General features: G+C 35.3%; 1 protein-coding gene across 10 annotated transcripts in view; it reads left to right on the top strand.

The window, feature by feature from the left end:
- SYT14 (synaptotagmin 14) overlaps nt 1–22,594 on the top strand; it is an 80,055-nt gene that overhangs the window by 3,202 nt on the left and 54,259 nt on the right. For 9 of the 10 annotated variants that reach the window (XM_086878499.1, XM_086878506.1, XM_086878498.1 and 6 more), the window contains exon 2: nt 9,162–9,209. Coding sequence is in view for 4 of the 10 variants with exons in the window: in XM_086878506.1 (XP_086734632.1) it covers nt 9,162–9,209 (48 nt within the window). In the remaining 6 variants the exon portion in view is untranslated. Of the gene's footprint in view, nt 1–9,161; nt 9,210–11,634; nt 11,727–22,594 lie in introns of those variants that run through there. The other variant, XM_086878503.1, reaches the window with a different exon arrangement.

Consider the following 22,594-nt stretch of genomic DNA (forward strand, 5'->3'; position numbering starts at 1 on the left):
ACTGGGAGTGGGGAAGAAAGTTGAGGAGTTACTTCTGAGAATCCTTCAGCACTGCTCTGGTAATGTTCCTTATGGCAGCATTAACTTGACTGCTCTATGCTGCTTCTCCTCTTTTGAGCAATAGTAAAGCTTTTCTGCCTGCCTTAAGAGAAGTCTGTAAAATTGAGGTCTGGGTGAGAAGTCAGCAATGGAAACCACATTGCATTGCATGAAGGGGCAAGGAAATGTTAGAGGTCACAGGTGGAATGTTTTATAACCTAAGGCAGAATTGTGTGTCTTGTATATCCTGAGGAATTTACTTTTAAAAGAGTTTTGGGCCGCACTTGAACATGCTGTGATCTAGTGCAGGCTGTACAAGTTAATATTTCTCAAGGAGGGGAATATATCTGGAAATGAACCTTCTCAGACTGAGCTAAATATTTTTGATTTTAAACTTTTTCATATGTTTTCTATTTTGAAGTGTTCAGTGCTAAGAAATGAGAAGTACTATTAAAGAGAGTAATAAGCTGTACAGGTAAAAGGAATCTGAGAGAAATAGAAGAGAAAGAATTACAGTGTGGTGTTGGTGTTGTCATCTAATGAGTTATTGATAGAATAATGAGACTAATGAACTTCCCCTATTTTCCCCCTGTGCTCTTACCAGTTTAACACTTCTCTTTCCCGATGTAGAGGTCAAGGTCTTTACCAAGTACATAACTTTTTTTTGATCATTTTGTTCCCAAGTGTCTGTGAAGTGTCCTGAATCTCTCTGAGGTTTCTGAGAAGATTGTCTCCTTTTTCCCCATCTTCCAGCTGCTTGGTTTGGAGCAGGCAGTTGCACCTGTGTGTGCTGTGCAGGGGTTCATTAGCTGGTGGGGTGTCCTTGTGTTTTCTGGGGCTTGTGTTTGTGTTGTATTTGACTGCTGATTTTTATGAAACATTAAATTAGGTTCTTAAAACTTTCTGACAATTTTGTCTTAAATTAGCCAGAGAATTTGTAAACAATACAAGCATGAAGCAGGAAGAGAGCTGTTTAATTATATAACCCTCATTTCCTTGGGAAACAATGACAAAAATTACAGAATGAACCTACTTTTTTGTTTATGGATACAAAAAGAGAGAGTATTTAGAACTCTGCTTCATATAGGTCACATGAAAACTATGCCTAGTTTGCCTAGTTGCAAATTTCCAGAATCTAGAAAAGGAAACAACAGAGCAATGAGCTGATTACAGAGCTTAAGTAGGAGTATCATGTGTAGCTTGTAGGTTGAATCTGGCCTGGGGAACAGTTTTATCTTGACTTCCCGGTTACCTGGGCTATGCAGGTGTCACTCCAGGGTGCACTAGAAGGGTGTAAGGTGACATGGAGATCCTCAAGTTTGTGCTGAGCTGAAATGACAATAGTGCTTCTGAATCCAGGTTGGTGTGGCCAGGGCGGGGGTTGAGCAGCATCATCAGTATTTAATGAAGCCTAAATATAAGAAGATATATTTTATACTTAGGCCCACTTTTAAACACATTTGTCAACTATGTGGTGGATCACATGTCAAGGTATCATATTGGATCAGCCACACAGAATTGGTTTAATGCTGTCTTATGCTTATTCAGTGTCTGTGGTGGAAACTATTCAGTGAGTATGGCCTGGTATTGTCATTGTAAGGATGATTCCCTGCGTTATTTGTTGATGACAGTGAAACCTAGGAAAAATCACCAGTTTCCTGGTTTGAATATCTTCCACCATCATTGCTGAAATGATGGTCATCATTATTAAAATAAAGAAAGCTGGTAGGTCTCTTATCTTTTAGATAACAAAGGGGGCAACCTTTTTTAAAAAAACCCCACCTAATCTCTAATGTTTTACAGACTTCTTTTTGACAAGTTCCCCGTGGGCTGAGATGAAGCTATCATACTTAATATAAGAACAGCTGATGTGTTCAAAGTGAAATTTTTCTTGAATTCTCTTAATTTTTAATGCCTAGCACTTCTACAGATTGGAATTCTTGGCTGTCAGGATGGGCATGCAGGAAAGTAAACATGCAGTTACTACCTGATTAAAAATATTTGCCTGTGTTGCCATCCAAATACAGAGAACCTCTTAGAAAGGAAAGAGGTTTGCTGTTTTCCAGAGAACTTTCAACTGTTTCAAGCATTAGGTCTTATTTTCTCTTCAGCCTAATTCAGTTATACCTCTTCCAGCTTTTGTAGTGAATGACGCAAGAGATTCAGAGCTGATATTCTCAAACCTTTTTCTGAATTTTGTCAGGTTTTGAACTGCATAAGGCCAAGGGTCCATGTTGCATGTAAAAGTTGATTTCAAGTCAGCAGTTAATCACTGAACCTTGTAATTTTTGTGCGTTTCACTCTTGGAGATGTTTCCCGATTTCTGTGTAAATCTGTTTGTAGAATAAGAAGGGGAAATTTTGGGAGGACTTTGCAAGTTAATTCTAAGACAGCAAATGAGTGTAGAGTTTGTGAACTAATAGGTCCCATTCTGCAGAGGAGAATAATCTTTAATGTGAAAAGGGGTAAATTCAGTATGACTGACACATCTTACAGGTACTTTTGTTCTGTAGGCTAAAATAAGCAGTTTTTCTACCAAGTGGAATCTTTTGCAATACAAATTCTATAACTATGATAGTTACTTCCCTCTGTATCACAAACTTACTGCATTATCTGAAGTACCTGAAAGTGTTTCTAAGAGTATATTTTTTTCCATATAGTTCATAGAGTCATTTTAAAAGAAAAGTTTCTCAGTTTACTTTCTCTTGTGAAACTTTACTCTAGAGTAGTGATGAGTGGTGTTAATTAAAAACTGTAGGAATTTGCTAAAAGTCATACTAATTTTCTGTCCTTTTCTTTGTTGTCAGCTTTTGTTGTTGGCATCTTCTTTACTTCCTGAACTTTTGATAGCACTGTACATTGCTTGGCAATGTATGTTTAATATTTTTTGTCATTTTCAGAGAAGTTGTTTTCTGGTTTTCTTTTTATTTTTAGTAAAAAAAAATTATAGGTTTTAGGTCAGATTTCAATCATTTATACTAGATGTTTTTATTGCTAGTTATATTTACTGTATTTTTTCATTTGTTGTACCAGTAAGACTTGTCTGAAGCAGTACTTGACTGAGAGCAAGGTGACATAAAGAACTTACTAATATTTTTGTTAGTGCTAATTATGTTTCAGTTGTCAGAAGAGTAGAGAAAGAGAAGTTTGGGGTCATTCTGTATAGAAAGGAAGCAAAGATAATACTATTTATATGAGAAGGGGAAAAGGTCCCAAATAACCTCCCTACTTTAGGACTTAGCCTAGCAAATCCTTCTCTTTATAGCTACTTTCAGTACATATAGATGCTTCCATTTATTTCAGTGTGGGCAGGATTGGATACAAAATTTGCTTGAGAAACAGAAATGGCTATACTCTTCTTGATCAGTTGTTACTGATTGCTAATTCAGTGATCAGTGTCATTGGTTCTGTTGATTACAAATATAATTAAAAATTATATTCCCATTTTTCATGTCCCATGGGAAAAAAATCTAAAAAAAGTTTTGATGTTTGTCATTACTTTTATAGCTGGACAACAAACCCCAAAATATTCTTAGGACAGGTAAATAACCTATCCTTAGGGTAAGAAATTACTAGATAGGGATCTTTTTAAATGGTGCAAGCAAAGAAGACAGTCTTCACAGTAGGAGTTTGTATAATAAAATTGAAACATAATTTCTGACTTTTACTCTTTTTGTCTTGAAAATGACTGCTGCTAATTTAGTCTGATAGTTGTTTCTCTTATTAGTGGGTTAGACAGTGAATAATTGTTCTATATTCACCTGTTTATGTCCACCATCTGTTGTGGAGTTTTTTTCAGGTCCAAGACTCTTAGTCGGTTAAGTCACTCCTCATATGGAAATCATTTATGTTTTGGCCATTTTTATTGACTTTTTTTTGGTCTTTCTCTGTGTCTTCTGTGGTTCTATTTTATTCTTTGAGGTTGTGGGACCAAGAGGGGACCAAAACTGCACAAAATGTAAAAGACATAAACATACAAACAAGTACATAAAATAGCAATTTTTTTTTTAACCTTGCTGTCTCTTTCCTTATAAATTAAAGTGTTGTTTGCTTTTTGACTAGTTCTCAGCATTCAATTTTAAACATTTCAATTTTTATGTATGCAATATTATTTGTAGGCTAAACTTGTGAAAAAGGATGCTAAAGGAATGCAGAAGTGATTTTACACCATGAGTGAGGATGGGCTATATACATGATTGTATGTAACTTTTTCAGGAAAAGCACTGATGGCAGCTGTAGGGTTGCTGTTGTGTAAAAGTCTTCAGCTTTGTTTATTTTCCATTACAGTTGGCTGTCCATTCATCCAAGCCCAGATTCTTCCTTAAGTTCAGTTCACGGCGTGAGGCAGTTTTTCAAGTAGATTTGTTGCTATATAGAACCCAGAAGTCTTTCATTATAATTTTTTAAAACAAATTGATAACAATAAATTTTAAAAATATATATTTTTTTAATAAATTTGTAGCATGTTGTATGAAACTCTTATCATAAGAGTGGTTTTCTGGGGTCTCTTGCATTTCTAGCAGAAGCATTAGTGTTTCCACGTGCTTAGACATGGTAACATTTACACTGTGTTAGGTTTTATCACTTGTACCCTGTTTTATGTTTCTGCACTGTAGCACCCTCTTCCTGCTACTCAACCTGCTCAGCGTGTCGTTCTGTGCTGGAATGTCGTGGGTTTGCCAAGGGAAAAAATAGTTGTCTATTGTTGAATAAATGTTGAATGTTGAATAAAATGTTAAGTAAACGTTTTTTGAATGTGATCCAAACTTATGAAAATGCTAATTAAAAAACAATTCTCAGCAGGAAAGTAATTTATCATGTAAAAAGAGCATTTGAAAAATTACACCTGCTGAAAGAAGGCTTTTGTGATACAGTGTAATGTTCTGCTGCAGCTATGAACATGGATATTTTGCTGAACTGAAGAATAATGAATTTTATACGCGGCAGCCTAAGTAGCATCATAATTTTGATGCTGGAACTGGGAATGTGCACTGTTGGTGGGATGGAATGTACCCTGGCTGAGTTTATGGACAATGCCAGGAAAGTAGTAGTTAATAAACTGGAGGGCAGAGCTGCTGCCTGGCAAGTGCTCAGCAAGCTCAGGGTGGGCTGAAGGATCCCCAGAAACTTCCACAAGAACAGGTGAAGTCCAAGCCCTGCACTTCCAGCTGCAGGCAGGCTGGCTGGGAGCACCTCTGAACAAAAGACCCTGAGGATCCTGGCGCACGGCAAGCTGAACATGGACCAGCCACGTGTCTGTGGCTTGTATCCAGCTGTGTTAATCCAGCATGAGAGGCTGACAAACTGGAGAGAGACCTCAGCAGAGTGCCACTAAGCTGGGAGGGAATTTAGAGTACCTGGCACATGAGGAGAGGCTTAGGAAATACATTTGTGTAGTCTGGGGAAATTTGACAGGCACCCTTACAGCCTTTGATTGTGCAAGGGGGTCTGAGAGATGGAGATGGTTTTTTAAGCTGGCCAGTGAAAGCATGTGGGGCAGTGGGTGTGAGCTGCGCCAAGGGGAGTCCTGGCTGACTGTAAGGGGGAAGTGCTTGCAGTGACAGGAGTGACAACTTCCCCCTGAGAACCACTGGTGTCTGGAGAGATCTTGTAATGGGGGTCGTTTCAGAACGTGGTTGGTTGAGGCTCAGAGGAACTTCCTGTAACGCTGGTCCTGGTCCTACTCTGAAGTCTTTGAGAACACCAAGTGTCATTCATTCCCAACCTAAATCACTCAATGGTAATGCCTATGCTAAATTTCCCTAACAATTATTATCAGCATCTAGTGGTGAAGTTCCAGCTAAACTCCAAACATAGTAGAACTTTGAATTTTGAATTGTACTACTTTAGAAAGACATAAAATTTTCAGTTAATACAAAATTCAGTATTCATCTTGTTCAATGTATATCTTGTAATCTTGTTGCTGCCATAGTCATCTTGGCAAATAGAGACTTGGTATACAAAACCTTAGTCTTAAATTGAGAAAGTTGAACTTCATCAGGTGTTTCAGCTGCCTCTGGAAAACATCTGGCCATTCTTTTTGTGTTCAATGTTTGAATGATGTAGATTCTTAGAACCACTAGGTGGTTCTTCTTGCTCAAGAAAATTAAAATGTTTTGTTGAATGTGCAGTTCTAAAATTATTTGATCTTTCATTATTTTTCATTTTACTTCCATTGTCTGACATTATGAAAAGCTCTATGTACCCAAGTGGGTTTGTTTCTTTTCTCAGATTACATTTTGGACAGAGTATTATGTAGTTTTATAATGCAGTCTCACTTAAACTTTAAAATATGCAAACTCACTTAAAACGTTGAAACTCACATAAAACCATAAAATCTTAAATAGGAGATCATGTTCATAGTCAAGATGGAATGGAACTAATAATAATTTGTGTCTAAATCAAACTTAAATTTTAATTACCCATAACATTATGGTGAACTATTACTATACTATCATAAATTACCTAAAAATAGTATTTAAATAATAAAATTTAAGTGTGTCATGCCACTGAACCTTTGGGATCTGTGGGCTAACTGACACAAACCCACTATTTTCAGACTGAAATGCTAAACTAATGGCTGGCATCTTTCTGTTATGCAAAATATTTCCATATTTTCAGTTTGGTTTCTTTCAGTAACTAGTTTATTAAAAGCTGAGAGAATTCTTGGGAGCTGTAAAGATCAAAAAACTTGGGTTTATTTGTTAATCCATGAACAAAAGCAAGGTGTGAATAATGTATTAGTTCCACCGTTTTGAGGACCACAGGGGAAAAGAAGAATCTGTGCAGGTCAATTGAGGATAAGATTTCACATCTTTAATACATTGGTTAATTTAAAATATAAATTATACTTTCTTTAACTTTTATATCACTTGATTTTTTTTTTTTTTTTATTTAACACTTGATTTCTATCCAACAGCAGTTTGAAAAAAAAAAAGTAATAAATGAATCACCTATTAAAAAAAGAAATAACATTCTGGCATTTCTAGGAAAATGAAAAGGAATAAAATCCTAACTCTATGCCTATTAAATGGTATAAATTTATTTTGTAGCCCTGTGGTCAGTAAAAAGTAACATGTTGATTAATGTAAAGGCTTTATTTGGTGGAATGCCATCTTATATTAGAAGTTAAATGTTTGAGTGAAGACCTCTTGCTTTATAGAAAAATAGGTAAGAACGCAGAATCCAAATCTAGATTTAGTAATCTAGTATTTTGTGATACGATTTGAATCTGGTTGATTTCACTGAGAACAGTCAATATAATTAAAATCTATTGCTGCTTTCTTCCCTTAGTTCTAGGTGAATATTTTTTTAACTGTCTGGCATCTGTGTAATGAAAAATCCTTTAATTTTTTGCTTCTTTTTTTTTTTTTTTTTTTTTTTTGTCTTCACTGCTGAATTTAAAACTAACACAGGAAAAATTCTAGGGAGAAGACTTTCAGTCACTCTTCTGGTTTATCTTTTGTACCCTGAAGATGATTGCAATAACTTTAAAGAAGATTGTAATCTTCTCCCTCTGTCTGGTTTTAGGTTTTGTTTGTTTGTTCTCTAATGCCTTGTTATTATAAAAGCGGATTATATTTTTAATTTAGTTTTTCTTATGTTTTCCTTCCAAAATCCTTTCTGAATAAAAATTATGTTGCTCAGTTTCTAGAATGCACTGAAAAGAGGGAATTATATAGCTATCACAACTGACTTTTGTAAGGGTGATGAATCTATGAAACTCCTGGGATTCTCAGCCTCACTGATACTTGATTTCCCATTCAAAAGTATATTTGAAGCTTGTATTTCATATTTTTGAGTATGCTAACACAAAACAAGTATTTTTTTTTACTTTTACAGACATTTAATTTTATTTTAGAAGAGTTATGTTTTATTCCATTTATTTAATCCTTTTAATTCTTTCTCACTCCAATATATGGATTTCCTACAGTTATTTCTTTAAAGTATGAATTTAAGTAGAAATATGGGTATTTTCTTAAACCTTTACAATATCATCTGCTGGTGTTACCAATCAAGACATTGAAATATTGGTTGATATCATTATATACTGCATTGTATGTCGTAATTATTTTATTTTGGAATGGAGGACAGCAATAAGTGCTATATAATGTATTTCCATATCTTTGAGATGGGGAGAATTTTGTTACCCAAAGCTTGTTTTAGTGCATCTTTTGAAGTGTCTGGAGTCAAGGAGTGATTAATGCAAATGAAATAGAAGTTTTGTGAGGTTTTGGAACTCTGTTTTATATTTTCATGAGATTGCAGAGAACTTGGTATGAAAACCCAAGCAGCTCCCCTCAGTTCTGTATTCATATCCATGCACTCTTTTGTTGTCATTGGAAAAAGGCTGGGTGGGTTAGGGTGTACTTAAGACAAGCTATAGCTTGATGTATTTTGGAATTTCAAGGTTTGATCATGGAGCATATCACTCCAAAATATTTTTAGTTTAGATATTATGTGTTGGGTGTTTTGTTTATGAGCTGTAATTCCAATTAAAATGGTTTTTATTAAAATGTAAAGAAAACATAATATTTCTAGCAAAAAAATTTATTATTCTCAAATAAATATCTCAAGTTCTTTCTATACAGCTGTTTTTTAAATTTAAAATATATCTAAAAGAGAAATACTAGGCAAACTAAGTCTTTGTTAATAGGGTTGGTTTTGTTGGTTTTTTTTGTTGGTTGGTTGTTTTTTTTACCATGGAATTTAATCATAATGTTATTTTGGCATTCTACTATACTGGAATTTTCTTTTTAATATTTTCACAATTCTTCTGTAGATGCCATTCTATAGGGTCCTTTTATCCAAACAGGAATATATGTTTATACTTGGGAAACATTCGTGTGGCTTCAGTTTAAGTTGCTTGCTTTCCTAATTTTATCTGTATAAATACAGTGTAAAGCTCTTCAAACCATACCACCATTATCAATATTAAGCCAAAAGTATATTTGTTTTCTCCAAAGGATTTAATGTATAATTTGAAAATTTGTTAAATCAATCTTCTGCATTTTTATTAATTGATGGAGTTTTGGAACTTTCTTTTTCACTGTTTGTAAGGCTATTAAGAAATGAAATACATTTTGTTTGTTACTGTTTTCTAATGGTGTATTTCCACACAGGTGGAGAACGAACTTGTGGTGTACATGAACTTATCTGCATTAGAAAAGGTAAGCAATGTCTTGTGAAAGTGAACACCTTAGCTTGTGAATATTCCTGGTGAGAAATCTCCTGCCCAGCGTTATGGTCTGACTTTTTGTGGATCTAAGTGTTGCATCTTTGTGTTGCAGGATCTTTTGATGCTGACAATACCAATAGGAAAAAATAGTGAAATTATAAAATAAAATCTGATTTTTCACCAGAGGAAAAAATGTGCTCCTCCAAAATTCACCAAGTTACATGGAATTTGTAACCTGTTGTTTAGCTGTGATGGGTAACCATGAAAACTTTGATCTCTGCTTTATCCAGATATTTGCAGGATGATATGATTTTTAGTAGTAATAGAAAGTTGTGAGAATGATGAACTGGCAATCTCTGCCTCTGATTTCAGGTGAGATCCTAATGACTCAAACTTCTTGGAAAACAGCTGCAACAATAGTGAGACCAGCAACAGACAGAGCAGAGCTGTGCTCCAGGGAGGGCTGTTACAGCTTAAAGCTGAGCTACAGTGACTGAACTTGGAGCTCGACAGAACAGCTCAGCTGATGGGAAGGCTAGATACAGTTCTGTTTTCTGTCCCTTTTGGCAGCTCTGTGCTCATTCCTGCAGCATTGCTGTTGGATTTCTGTCTTCTCATCTGAAAGCTAAACAAAAAAAAGAATGTTTCTTCAAGGATTAGTTCCTTGAATTGAGTCTCTGTTAGGTCAGAAGAGTCTCAGTGCTTTCAAAAGGAAGGAGTATGAAAACGTGGTGGGAGAGGAGCAAACCCGTGGGACTCTTTTGACAACAACTTAGGGTTAGACAGGCTCAATAGTATTGTCAAACCACATCATACTCTGTGGGAAGAAATTTTTTTGTCCTCTTAATTTCCATTGCATTCACTGAGGCATTTTGGAAAAATTATTGGGATTTATTGAAATATTTATTTAACAGTACCTAACCTCGGAATAAAGTCTACGTGTTAAGGTCAAAATAGCTTTATGGTTACAAATAATATTTTCCAAATATCTGTTGAAAGAATTTTTGAGTGTATATGTGTTACAGTAATGTAATTAAGAACATTTCTCCACTTTTCTAACCTGTGAATCATTTAGATCTTACTTTTTTTAATTTCTTCTCATTTTGGTGGGGAGGTGAATTTTTTCTTTTATTGCTGTCTCTGTTTTTCCATTGATAGATAAATTGGCACATACAGTGCTCTGTATTTCTTCTGTAATAATTCTGTTTATCTTTCTGAATTCTGAAACTCATTGGAATTTCAGAAAGCCTTCTGATAAACTTTCAAGACCTGTTAATCTTGCTAATCCTTATTTATTTTAGGATGCTGTACTGATTTTAAGAAAAAACAAATTTTCTGCATTCTTGGAGACAGTGCTGTACAGTTTTAATGTTAATTGCTGGGAAGTTAAATTGAAAAGATGTGGTTTTTTTTTTTCAAGATTCTGTGTTATATTTGAGCAATTCTAAGCTCTGTTATCCATTGGTACAATAAATTAAATAACAATAGCATGGAACTTGTTTTAGCACTGGTGGTTATAAATTAGCCTAGGGGGTAAGTGTGATTAAGGGAGAAATATCCTCTTAGTGCCATTTATACTTGCATTATGTTGGGTTCCTTTTTATTTCATGAGTTTCCATGTATATTCTAACCTTGTGTATCTCTATGTTATTGACAAATTTCTCCTTGTGGTGCATGGATTTGGTGCATTCTTGTCTGTCTTCACTCCCTACTCAATGTGTTCCTTTAAAGCAGAAGGTGCTTGCCATTGTACTGCAAATCTTCCAGTCACCTGGAGTTTTGGTTACTTTATCTAAGACTTTGCATCTTCTGATGCACATTCAAGATGCTTTTATTGTCCGACCAAGGCCAGGCTCCTAAAGATTACTTTATTTGCCAGTTGTCCAGCTCTGCTTGCTTGCCAGGATGAGAGTGCAGACTCAAGATCTCTACTGACATCCTCAGAATAGGAAGGCATTTCCAAGCTGAGAATTCGTGGCTGCCAGCAGTCTCGAGCTGGTCAAATCAGACCTTCCAGCTTTGTGCTTAATGTCACTGATTGCTCATGTCAAGCTTGTACAGGATGGAGTTTCCCATCTCTTGGATGTGCCCTGAAAGCCAAGCTGTTTTTTCGTCTGTGAGCTCACAGTAGAAGCTTAATGGACAGATTAAGTGTTCACATTGACACATGGGTAATTCTCTGCAGTCTTCTCTGCAGAGAATTACCCATGTGCTGGGTAAGGTTGCAGTGTGCCCTTCTCCTTTTTCTCTGATGTCTGTGTGACTGTGGCACCAGGAGAGTACATTCCAGCACTCCTGGCATTAATCCACTCCCTTATTTTCATCGAATCCTGTCCGAGGCTTTGAGAGCTGGTGGTGTTTGACAAAATGATTCTCCATTTGCTATTTGCCTGAAAGCCTCTCATTCTTTCTGCCAGGGGATGGTGGGTAACTGTGACTGTCCTGTGACTGGAGTTGGAATGCCCCTATGGAACCTCTGAAACAAACAGTAGTAAATAGCCTGCATTAGGTAACTGGAGTTTTTCCAGTGTACACTTGTGCTTTGTTTGTCTGTCCATCTTTCTTACAGTTCTTCCAAGTACATGGCTGTTGAGAAGCAGCTAATAGGATAAACAGTGATGTTCCATCTTATTTTTCCTGCACTGAATAGGGAAAAGGGAAAAGTAAGCATGCAAGCAAGCATGTGTCTTCTATAAATAATGCATGGTAAAACTTTCCGGTTTCAAGTGATGGAATGTAATTACAGTTTATATGGGGATTATATGACTTGAAGAATACCTATTGCTGGTGGTTAATTTTTCTTTCTAGTCAGAAAAGTAACCAAAGTAACACATTCCTAAATTGTCTTTTTCTTGCCTGCCCTTTCATTTTTTGCTAGAAAAATAGGAACCTTGGAGTATCAGATGATGAAATATGGAAAGGGAACCAGAAAGGTTTGCAAAGCTACATGTGACTACACCATTTAGCTCAAATAACATAATGAAGACTTCTTAGTTGTAGTTGAAGGCATAGCTTTAAAAGCAAAACCTAAGCCTTAAAAAGGAAATGTCTGCTCTAAGATTATTCAGCTGTAAAAATGAAAATAACTTGAAACCTCACTTTGCCTGTTTTTTAGGTTTTGTATTTCTCATATTAGTTAAAATGATAGAGGTTTGCAAGTACCAGTTATAATGATCATTGAATATCTGAGATTATGTCAGTTCTAGAGTAAATATGATCCCAGTGTGGTGTTGATACAGAACTCAGATTTGCTACCCAAAGATGTAGCAATTGTCTGGCACAAGCCTCCTCCTCTGTCACATTAATGATGTTACAGTTTTGTAGCTGCCCAGAGAGGTTGTGGTGGGTCCCCCTCTAGGCTGCACAAGAAAGATTGCAGTACTTTTATAGGGTTTTGTTACTTGGTTTCCTTTTAGCAGATTCATACATTTTTGAGAAGAATCTGCAAGGAGCTGATCAGGAGTATGGAGACTAATAGGCTTTTCTGGAAAGCCTTAAAAACTAATTCTTATGTATTTTTAAAGAGGCTTTCTCTAAATGCATAAATATAGGGAGTGTGTGTCATGAAAATGGAAGTATTTTGTGGCTGTTATGTAACATCTAATAGCTACGAAATTCTGAACAAGTCACTTCCCAGCTTGAAAAAAGAACTTTAAAGATGTATGATCAACTATTAGGGAATCAATGAAATATGTGTCTCATATGTTTAACATAAGTAGTTGAAGTATTTGTGCGCTTTTATATTTACACATTGTTAAATCTGGAAATTAGAAAACAAGGAAAAATAGATTCTTGCTTTTATTATAAATTAACATCTTGTTTACTTCTATTATTTAAAGCAAGTCTGTGTTCACATATTTATTCAGTGTCTGACAATACAAATTGAAGACTTGGCTGTGAAAAGAAGAGTCCTGCTTAGTTTTTGATAGCAGAAGGTGACAGAGTTTCTCTGAAACTACTCAGTTAACAGTTTGTCTTTTTGCTGGATATCTTCCTAGTATCCAGCTGACTCAGAGAGTCAGGATATTTGTGTTCCTTTGCTATGGACATAAAAGAATTCAGGGAACTTGAGATTAGATTTGAGAAAAATATATCTTTTTTTAGCTGTATAGTGCAGCTGCAAGTCTAACTTGGAATTAGCTGTTGTAAGATTTAGTAATATTTTGATTAAGACTGTTTCAGGTTCTCTTTGTACAAGACAGATTTGTGCTCAGTGTTTACAATATTGAGTTATAACTGAAGAAACTCCTCTTTAGTATATTATGCTATGTATTCACTGTGTGACATGGAAGTGACATTAAAGAAGATATATGGCCATATTATTTTCAGGTTTCTTTCACCCAACATTTTTCACTTGTTTATTTTTGAAGTAGTACAAAGTGATACTTCGAACTCAGCAGTGTGTTTTGTATTTAATTTATGGAAATGTAGATTTAGTATCCAGGTAAGGACTGAGTTGCACAGAGGTTTAAAAATTATTTTTAAGCCCTTTTTTGCTTTTGCAAGATGTTCTTTCTTTTCTATTGTTGTGGCACTCTTGCAAACAAAGGCAATTATTCAGCAAACTGACTTTGTGACTAAGAATGGAACAGAAGTGCTCTCTTTAATATGCAAAAGAGATGTTGCAAAAAGACAATGTCTTTGTATGACAATGAAAAATGTCACTTGTAATAATAATTTTGAAAAGATAAGAAGGTGTGAATTTTTGCTTTGTCAGAAGTATGTTTTAAGTAGAACTATTACTCTTTAATGTTCTGGTCAACTATCTTTATCCATTTGCATATGTCTGAATATTAAGCTGCCAGCTGCATTTATTCCAAATGGAAAAAAGTAACATTTATTCATTAGTTTCATTTTAAAGTAGAAACATTATTATGTTGAAAGTCAACTGCATCTGATACTCAAGTTATCTTAGACTATTTGTGATAGTCTACACTAAGGGTGATGCCACAGATGGTAGCAAATTTCTTTAGATTAGATAACCTCACATTAATGTAAAATGTAAATACACGTTTCTTCATTTAGAGGTTCAATTTGGACAGTACAAAGTAAAGCGCACTTCCTCTTTACAAAGAGGAATAAAAACTCTTCATTTAGAAAGTATAAATGATTAAAGCTACTTTTATAATATATGAAGACAATAGTAATTAATACTTTTTTATAAGGCTTGAAAAAAATTTTTATCCCAAGGATAGTAATCTTCATGGACTTGGGAGATATTTAGACATATTGCTACATGTTAAAAAAAAAAAAAAAAGTAATAATGTTAACACCACCAGAATATATGTTTTGAATTTGCACTCTGTTGGAAAAATAATCAGTAAGTACATGTTTTGGATTAGAGAAAATTCAATACTAAGTAAATACGTTTCTTTGAGCTTACTGATGCCCATACAGGAAGCAGAATATTATTTCTGTGTGTTCTTCTGTGTTTGGAGTCTTCTGCAAAGCAGCAGCTACTGGGGTCACTTAATTCCAGCTATGGCACTATCTTTTCTTCCGTAGCAATGTTTGTGTATAAAAGCTTTATTATATCTGAACCCTGGCATTTCTTCACTCAAGTTCTCATGTTCGTATAATCATTTTTACCATGCAGTACTTTGCTGTGTATCCTTGTTAATTACTGTTGGATTATACAGATTGTCTCATGCTTTGTTAATTATAGTGTCTGATAGAGAAAAATGAGGTTTTAAAATACTTTCATTACATAGATTATTTTTCATTTCCCATAGTGGAGAGCTACTTTGTGATGGGTATGAACTTTAAAACTGCAAGTCTCTACACCCCTGTGGGTCTTTAATACTTTTGCTTTGGAAGGATTATTTGAGAATACTATTAAAAAAATTATAATCACTGCTGTTCTCTTACCCACTGAGTGGATAATAGTCATGTAATATGCTGTGTAATTCCAGCAGATTACTAGGATTTGAAGGTAATCAAGATGATTCCATGATCAGTGTCTATTCCAAGTGGCAATTGTTATACTTCCTTCACTGTTTCTTTTCAGAGATTTCTGTTGTGAGATATTATTTAGTCAGAGATGAATTCCATGTAAGAGAGAAAAGACATTGAGGGACTGGTAAATCAGCAGGGGTGGCAAGCTGACAACTTTCTCAGCACATACAGATTTAGGAATTAAGAGATTTCTGTCTAAAGTTTAAATCTCCATCTCAGAGTATGGTTTCACTTATTTGTAAATTCTTAGATCAGTGGCATTTTGGAGCCAAGGGCCCTCTTTTTCCTGTAATTAAATTTATCAGCAAAAGTTTCAGCATGGTGTTTTAAAAGAAAGGGAAAAGAATCCTAGAAAAGACAACCTGTACAGGCAGTTCTAGAGCTGCTACAAATATTTTTGTGCACTTATGGATGTGACTGGTTAGTGTAATGAACCAAGCTGGTTTTATCCTAAACTGTGAGTTAGAAGTAGCTGAGGTCACTTGGTCTGTTCAACCTGCAGGAGACTGAGGAGAGATCATTGCAGTCTACAGCTTCTTCGTGAGGGGAAGAGAAGGGGCAGGCACTGATCTCTTCCCTGTGGTGCCCAGGGACAGGACCCAAGGGAATGGCCTGAAGCTGTGTCAGGAGAGTTTTTGGTTGGGTATCAAGAAAAGGTTCTTCACCCAGAGGGTGGTTGGACACTGGCACAGGCTCCCCAGAGCAGTGGTCACAGCACCAGCCTGACAGAGCTCAAGGAGCACTTGGACAATGCACTTATTTGGGATGGTGTTGTGTGGTGCTGAGAACTGGACTTTGATCCTTGTGGGTCCCTTCCAACTCAGGATATTCTGCAGCTCTAGAATCGTATTTTATGAAGTAAATGAACTCTATTTGATGTAATTATTTAGTCAAGTAATTTAATTGATCGTAATAAAATTAAATAAGCTGGATTTGTTAATGAAAATACATTCTAGAATTTCTTCCTGTGTATAAGAATTCCTGGAATCTAGATGTTAAAATGTATTTTTCTTATTAGTTCTTGTAATTATATATTAAGGAAACAAAGGGAAAAAGAAGTTCTTTGTCTCTGTAGCAGTGCATAATAACCCTCAGCCAGGATGAAGTTACATAAACCGAATGTTTAAAAAATTGTTATTATTTCTGATAAATTTCCACTGGAATAAGAGTGACAGTGGAGTTAGACCAGTGTAACTTTCATGATACTCTAATTCCAGTAGTGTATCATGTTTCTTTTCCTGTAAAGAAACACATTATTCAGCAAACTGAATAAACAGAAACACACTTATTTTTTGCTTAATATGACCTTTTTTAGAATTAACCCAAAAGTGGCATCATGTATCACTTTAGATGAATATAAGCTTTGTGTGTTCCTCAGTATTTCTTTGAGAGGTCTATTTAAAGGGCACTGTAATTCCAAATAGTACCACTTTCATCCTCGTTTCATTCTGTGAGTCTTAAAAAACTTCTGAGAGGTTCATGTTGCTAAAATTGTTTATAATTTTCTTATTTAAGAAATGCAGCACTCTTTTCAATTTTGCATTGAAATTGAGTTGTCATTTCAATTTCATGCTCATTTGGAATTGCCATTGCTCAGGGTTGTATCCTGGATGTCGATACTTAAAGTGCTGAAGTACTGGTAGCTCATGTTGCGGGGGCTTGTAATTTGTACTGGAGAGTGTGTAAACCTGCAGTACAGCAAAGTGCAAGATGCAGGAACAACAAACCCAGAGGAAGGAACATCATAAGACTGGCAGAATAAAATGTATTTAGCATAGTCTGCTGAGAGATGTAGCTATCAGTAGTGGGCCAAGGTAAGTCTGTGCTGCATAAGGAAAGGCAAAATGCAAGTTTGAATTGGAGGGGGCAGCATCCTTGTACAGAAAAGCTTCAGTTTTAATGTTACCTAAGTGTAGCTAAAAATATTAAAGCATTAATCTATGGGATGTAATTGTGTGTTTTAAGTTGAGCTAAAAGACTTCCTGATGTTTGTTTTGGCAAAACATAGAAGAAATAGGTAAATTTTTGAAGGGAATTATGTAGTCCAGTGTTTTATACGGGAGATAGAAGAAAGACTAAAACAGGAATCATAGCATATATGTTTGGAATTTTATCTCTTGACATGTTCAATAAAATGTTTAGAGTTCATTGTCTATCACTGATTTTTAGCAACAACATCAGCTAGTCAATATTTGTGATGCAGTTGCTTTTGTTTTTTATATGGGAAAGCACTCTAATAGTGTTTCTGCCATATATAGTTCATGTTTGTGGAAGAGTGCAGGTAGTCAATCATTTAATGTTTTAAGTCAGAATTCTAAAGCAACAGTGAATAAACTACTACCCTCTGTAGGTGTGTAGCAGTTTGTTTAGGTAAAAAAGATTCTATTCACTTGTTCCTTCTTCAACTACTCCAGTAAACACTAAAGACACTAATTATGTACAAATTCACAAATTGCTGTGAAACACTGTGTATTGAGTTTCCATTGTCAAAGAAAAGCTGTTTAAAAAGAGCATGAAATCTTAGGTAGCCTTCAAGTTCAGTTACTTACTTTTAAAGAGGAGACAATCCTATGTAATTAGCAAAAATAATTTACATGTAAATTGACGCAAATGAAAGTACAGTCCCTACTCCTTTTGAGTAATCAGGCCAAAGTACTTCACTTGGGAGCAGCAGGTGTAGAGGGATTTGTTTGGTTTTTTCTGTTATGACATGAGTTGTCTGTGAAAAATAAATATATCCTGTTTGGAGATAAATAATTCAAGCACGGAGAAAAGACAATCAAGGCTCAAATCTTGTTGTTTTGTTCAGTAACATGCTCAGCTTTCTAAAAGTATGTTAATTTCTTTTGCAAGTGGCAAAATTGGAAAGAAGTGACAAGCAGCAGTGAATGGCATTTGGATGAACATGTTTTGAGCTGGACAGTACAGATTATTTTCATGGAGTGTCAAGATGTAATGGTGTAAAAAATAAGTTACAGTAAATCATTCTTCTTCAGGACTAAAAACAAAACATCAGTCCTGTACATTTAAAAGAACTTAAAGGGCTAAAGTATCTTTAAGGTATCTAAAGGTCAAGTTGTAAAAAAACCCCAAAAACCCAAGTTATAAATAAAAACAAGCTTGCATATTACATTTCAAATGTTTTTTTTTGTGCTAGGATCCTGAAGATAATTGGCATTTTTCATATCATACCCCCTAGTTATTTAATTTGTGTACAGAAGAGATAATATTGCGTTTGTAAATGAATAATTGAAACATCACTAAGAGAAGTGTGGCTTTGTACATTGCCAGCTAAGTGAGTGGTATGATGTAGAGTGTGAAAGCTCCAAAAATAATTTATTGGATATTATATAAAGTTTGGGGCTGGTTACATACTAAAATATTAAATGCTTTTAAATTTCATATTAAAAATGTTTCATATTTTTAAAATATCTGAGGATTTTTATTGTTTTGGTGGCATATATTTGAACATGTCATTATTTTCTGAAGAGTTTGAAACAGCTTTTGAAAATGAAAAATTATAACCTTGTCATAGGAAGTTATTATTTGAGAAAGAGGTGCTAATTTGATATTTAAGATGAAGAGATGGTAGGTTTCTGTGTTCTAATACTTCTGATTCTAGTGATGATAACAACAAAATGGAATTAAAGTGATCTTAAGGTGATACTTCTGTAATGACTATGACTTTCTATACCACTTCCATAGCCAGCAATTCAATTAGTCTTGGTAACTTTGTAGAAAGATGTTTGTTATTTCAGTATTTCTAAAACTGTCTTATATTATAATGAATTTCAAACATAAATACAGAATTTCATTCTTGTTTTTCTCAAGAACTGAAAATAATTATGAAGTTTATACAAATAGGAACTCTGAATTTGAAGTATGACTTTGAGAAAATACTGGTTTTCTACTGGTGTCTGATAGTAGAAGAAACTGCTGGGAACCTCTGAGCATTTTTTAAATGCTTTTCATGGTACAATTAATTCCCAGACAACTCAGAATTTATTACAATGTGTTTTGAATCAAAATAATTCTGGTGGCGAATGCGGCATAAATGTCTTTTTTATGTAAAAAAGGTCTTTTAAATTTTTTTCTGTCTACGAAGTATACCTGAGAAACTAACTGAAAAGATTAATGTGATGTATAAAACCTGTATTCGTAGATGGGAACCTATACACATTTAATGTAGAAAATGGAAGTACATTTTTTCCCTTGGCTTTATAATGGTAATACTTTACAGGATTTCAGTTTGATAATTTACCTAATCTGTGAACAAGTATCCTAAGACTCTCTACATGAGTGCAAATGGATACAGAAATATAATTTTCAAGTCCTATGTTCACACTGAATTACATAAATAATTAATTAGTTTTGCTGTAGCGTAATTTTCATTCTTTTTGTAAGGTATTAGCCAATGTTTCTTTTTTCACTCCAGAAAAATGTCATCAGATACTGTGTTTCCATAGAGAACTATAAGGCTTTCAGACTGTGCCTTTTTTAACTAATTAGTACCCAGGAGGTGCTGGAAAAAAAAAACCCAAAGTACTCAGCTTTCAGTTCTTTTTAGGTTGTGGTCAACCTCCTTAAGCACATACTTTGATGGATCAGAGCAGTTTGATTGCTGAACAATAGAAGCATAAGTAAAAATTTAAAAATTGCAGTTTAAACATACAGGTTTAAAAGCTGAAATGTGACATATGTCAGAATGTTTTTCCCTGAAGATGTACATTTACTATATCTTATGAAAAGGAGACTGTCACTGCCCTTTGTTGAGAATCATTCCATGACTGGAATTCAGTTAAATCTCCTCCTCAAAGCAGTGTGGACACTGAATTCAGGCAAAGTTGCTTAGGACAGCCTGCTCCATAGTTCATTCACAGGTCCCATTATCTTTATCTGCCTTCTGATCTGTCTTCTTTTTTGCCTTCTCGTTGCTTTCTGACTTGTTCCATGTACCCCAAATTGGTGTCACACCTTCTTCATATCTCACACTGATTTCCTCCCTGAACATCATTAACCTGTGCCGCCTTCTACTGCTCTTTCTGCTGGTCCCTGTGCTCTGATGAATCACAGTTCCCTCTTGCTGCCTTTTCTGCCTCTGCCTCTTTGTTTGATAGGGGATATGGCTGGAAGTTATTGAAAATTAATAGTTTCTGTTCTGGGCCCTGTCTCTAGTCTCATTTGGGTCAGGATCAATAATTTAGATAAAACTGGGTGTTGTTCCAATAACCTCAGATACTCTCAGTTATCCATAATACAGTCTTGAAAGAGGTGGGAGCATGCCCACTGCCAGCAGAACTTTGGGAGATTTCATCTGTTTAGCTTTGAATATATATGAACTGAGGCTTTTGTCAAATCTCAGAGTATTCTCGTGTGTGGTAAACAGACACCTGAAAAACAAGAAATCAATGACACATGCCAAAGTTCACGATAATTAAAATATTAGTTTTTAAAAAAAAATAACTGCCTTTCCTCTCTGTTCCAGAATAGAAATCCACTTTTCTCACCTTATTAACCCTCTTGATGCAGCAGGATATCTCATTTGAAGTTGTTGGCAAGTTTCTTTTCATGGGAAAATTTTCAGGGGTGATTTAGGTAAAATGTTTTATGATCTCTTCTGGTCAGAAGTAAGAAGTGAAGCAAAAATAATTGTCAGTTTTAGATACGTCTGGATGTCCAGCTCAAAAGAGGAGTGCAAATTCGATTTGTTTTCCGTGGTGGAAGGCGCATTTCTTTGGATCTTTCTTTCTTTGTCAGACTTTAAAGACACCTGTATAATAATATAAGAACAGCACCACAGGCACAAATGTTCCCTGTCATCCTGCAATATGAACTGAGAAGGTTGTGGAACTGCATGTATTTCTCAGTCAGTACTTTTACATAGATGTATGAGCCCAGATTTACAAAGGGCATGTGTTGAATCAGAGAATGATTTCATTTGGAAGGCTCCCGGGAAAGTAATTTGCAGTTCAGTCCCCTGCTCAAAGCAGGGATAACATTGAAGTTGGATTCTATAACTGATCTAGGCAATCTGTTCCAGTGATAAACTCCTCTCATTCTGGACTTTCCCGCCTCATCTCCAATTGGAACTTTTCTTGTAGTTATTTCGGACTCTTGTGTCTCGTCCTTTTGTATTGCATCTCTGAGAACACCGAGTCTGATGCCAATTTTTCTTTAATCCCACTCCTTTTTAAATAGTGAAAGATGCCATGCAGCATTATAGTCCTAAAGTGAAGTGCCAAGATCTTGGCAAACAGAATTTGTAAATTTGATAAAGCTTCATAAATATCTATTAAACAGAAAAAAAAATCAACCCTCAAGAACAGGATTTATGGAGTTGAGTGTAGAGTCTTGCAGGAGTTGCAGGAGGAAGAAAAGGGGTATGTGAAATCCCAGCTTTCATCCAGATAAATGCAGTTGTGTTCAGCTCTGAAAGATGTGTTGTCTGTGTGTTGTAGCCACAAAATCCACTCTTAGGTGTTACTCTTCCTGTTTAGAATGCAGGTTTGAGACATAACTGAACCTATAGTGTTTCTTAATTATCAGTAAACTACTAATAAACCAGTTAACAGTTAATTAATCTGTTACATATCACTAGGAATCACAGTTCTGTAATGCTTTACACAGTAGTTAATTGCATGTGGTTATTGAGTTCTATCACATTTTTGCTTATAACTTGCACCAAAACATTATTTGAATTGCAGTTTTGTAACCCTTCACTTTAACCTCCCACCCTACTTCATAATAAATTTGCAATCCTGTCACCATTTTAACTTCTCACTTCAAGATTTTTGGATACAAAAAACTCTCATTGCGGAGAGTCCGCTGGGTTTCCTAAGGGCCTTCCCTCTGACATCCTGGCAGCCTTTATTAATGAAGCAGCTAATTTTCATTATAGCCTGTGGGCATCTGCACTCCTTTCAGAAGATGTGCCCTCTCTTGGTCATTGAAATGCCTTTATAAATTGTTACTTCTTTCTCACATTTCTAGACTTTTGTTTTTGCTGCTCTTCTATATCCCTTTCTCTGCCCACTCTCCTTTTCAATAAGCAAGCTGCCCTTTAAATACTCTTTCCCCTTTGCTTTAATTTGCCACATCCATTTGCAGATTTCATATTTCTAAAACCTGCTCCTTGATAACCTTAGTCTTAAATGGTATAATTGATGTTAGGTGCTGAGGGACTTCAAAGATTCTACACCTGCCGACACTGATCCCCAACACTGCCTTTCGGTTATCTGCTTAATAGCAATTACATATTCTGTATTTTACATACTCTTACTTTCTAAGACATGTCAGCCTACTTTAGCCTTTTTTTTCCCTCAAACCTGGTTTTGGTTTTTTGCTTTATCTCCCTGTAGCTCTTTCTTGGTTCATATGCAAGTGAATGTACATGGTTTTTCTCATTCTGTTTTTTGCTCGTTA

This window comes from Cyanistes caeruleus, chromosome 2 (assembly GCF_971803275.1).
Source record: "Cyanistes caeruleus chromosome 2, bCyaCae1.hap1.1, whole genome shotgun sequence".
NCBI lineage: Eukaryota > Metazoa > Chordata > Aves > Passeriformes > Paridae > Cyanistes > Cyanistes caeruleus.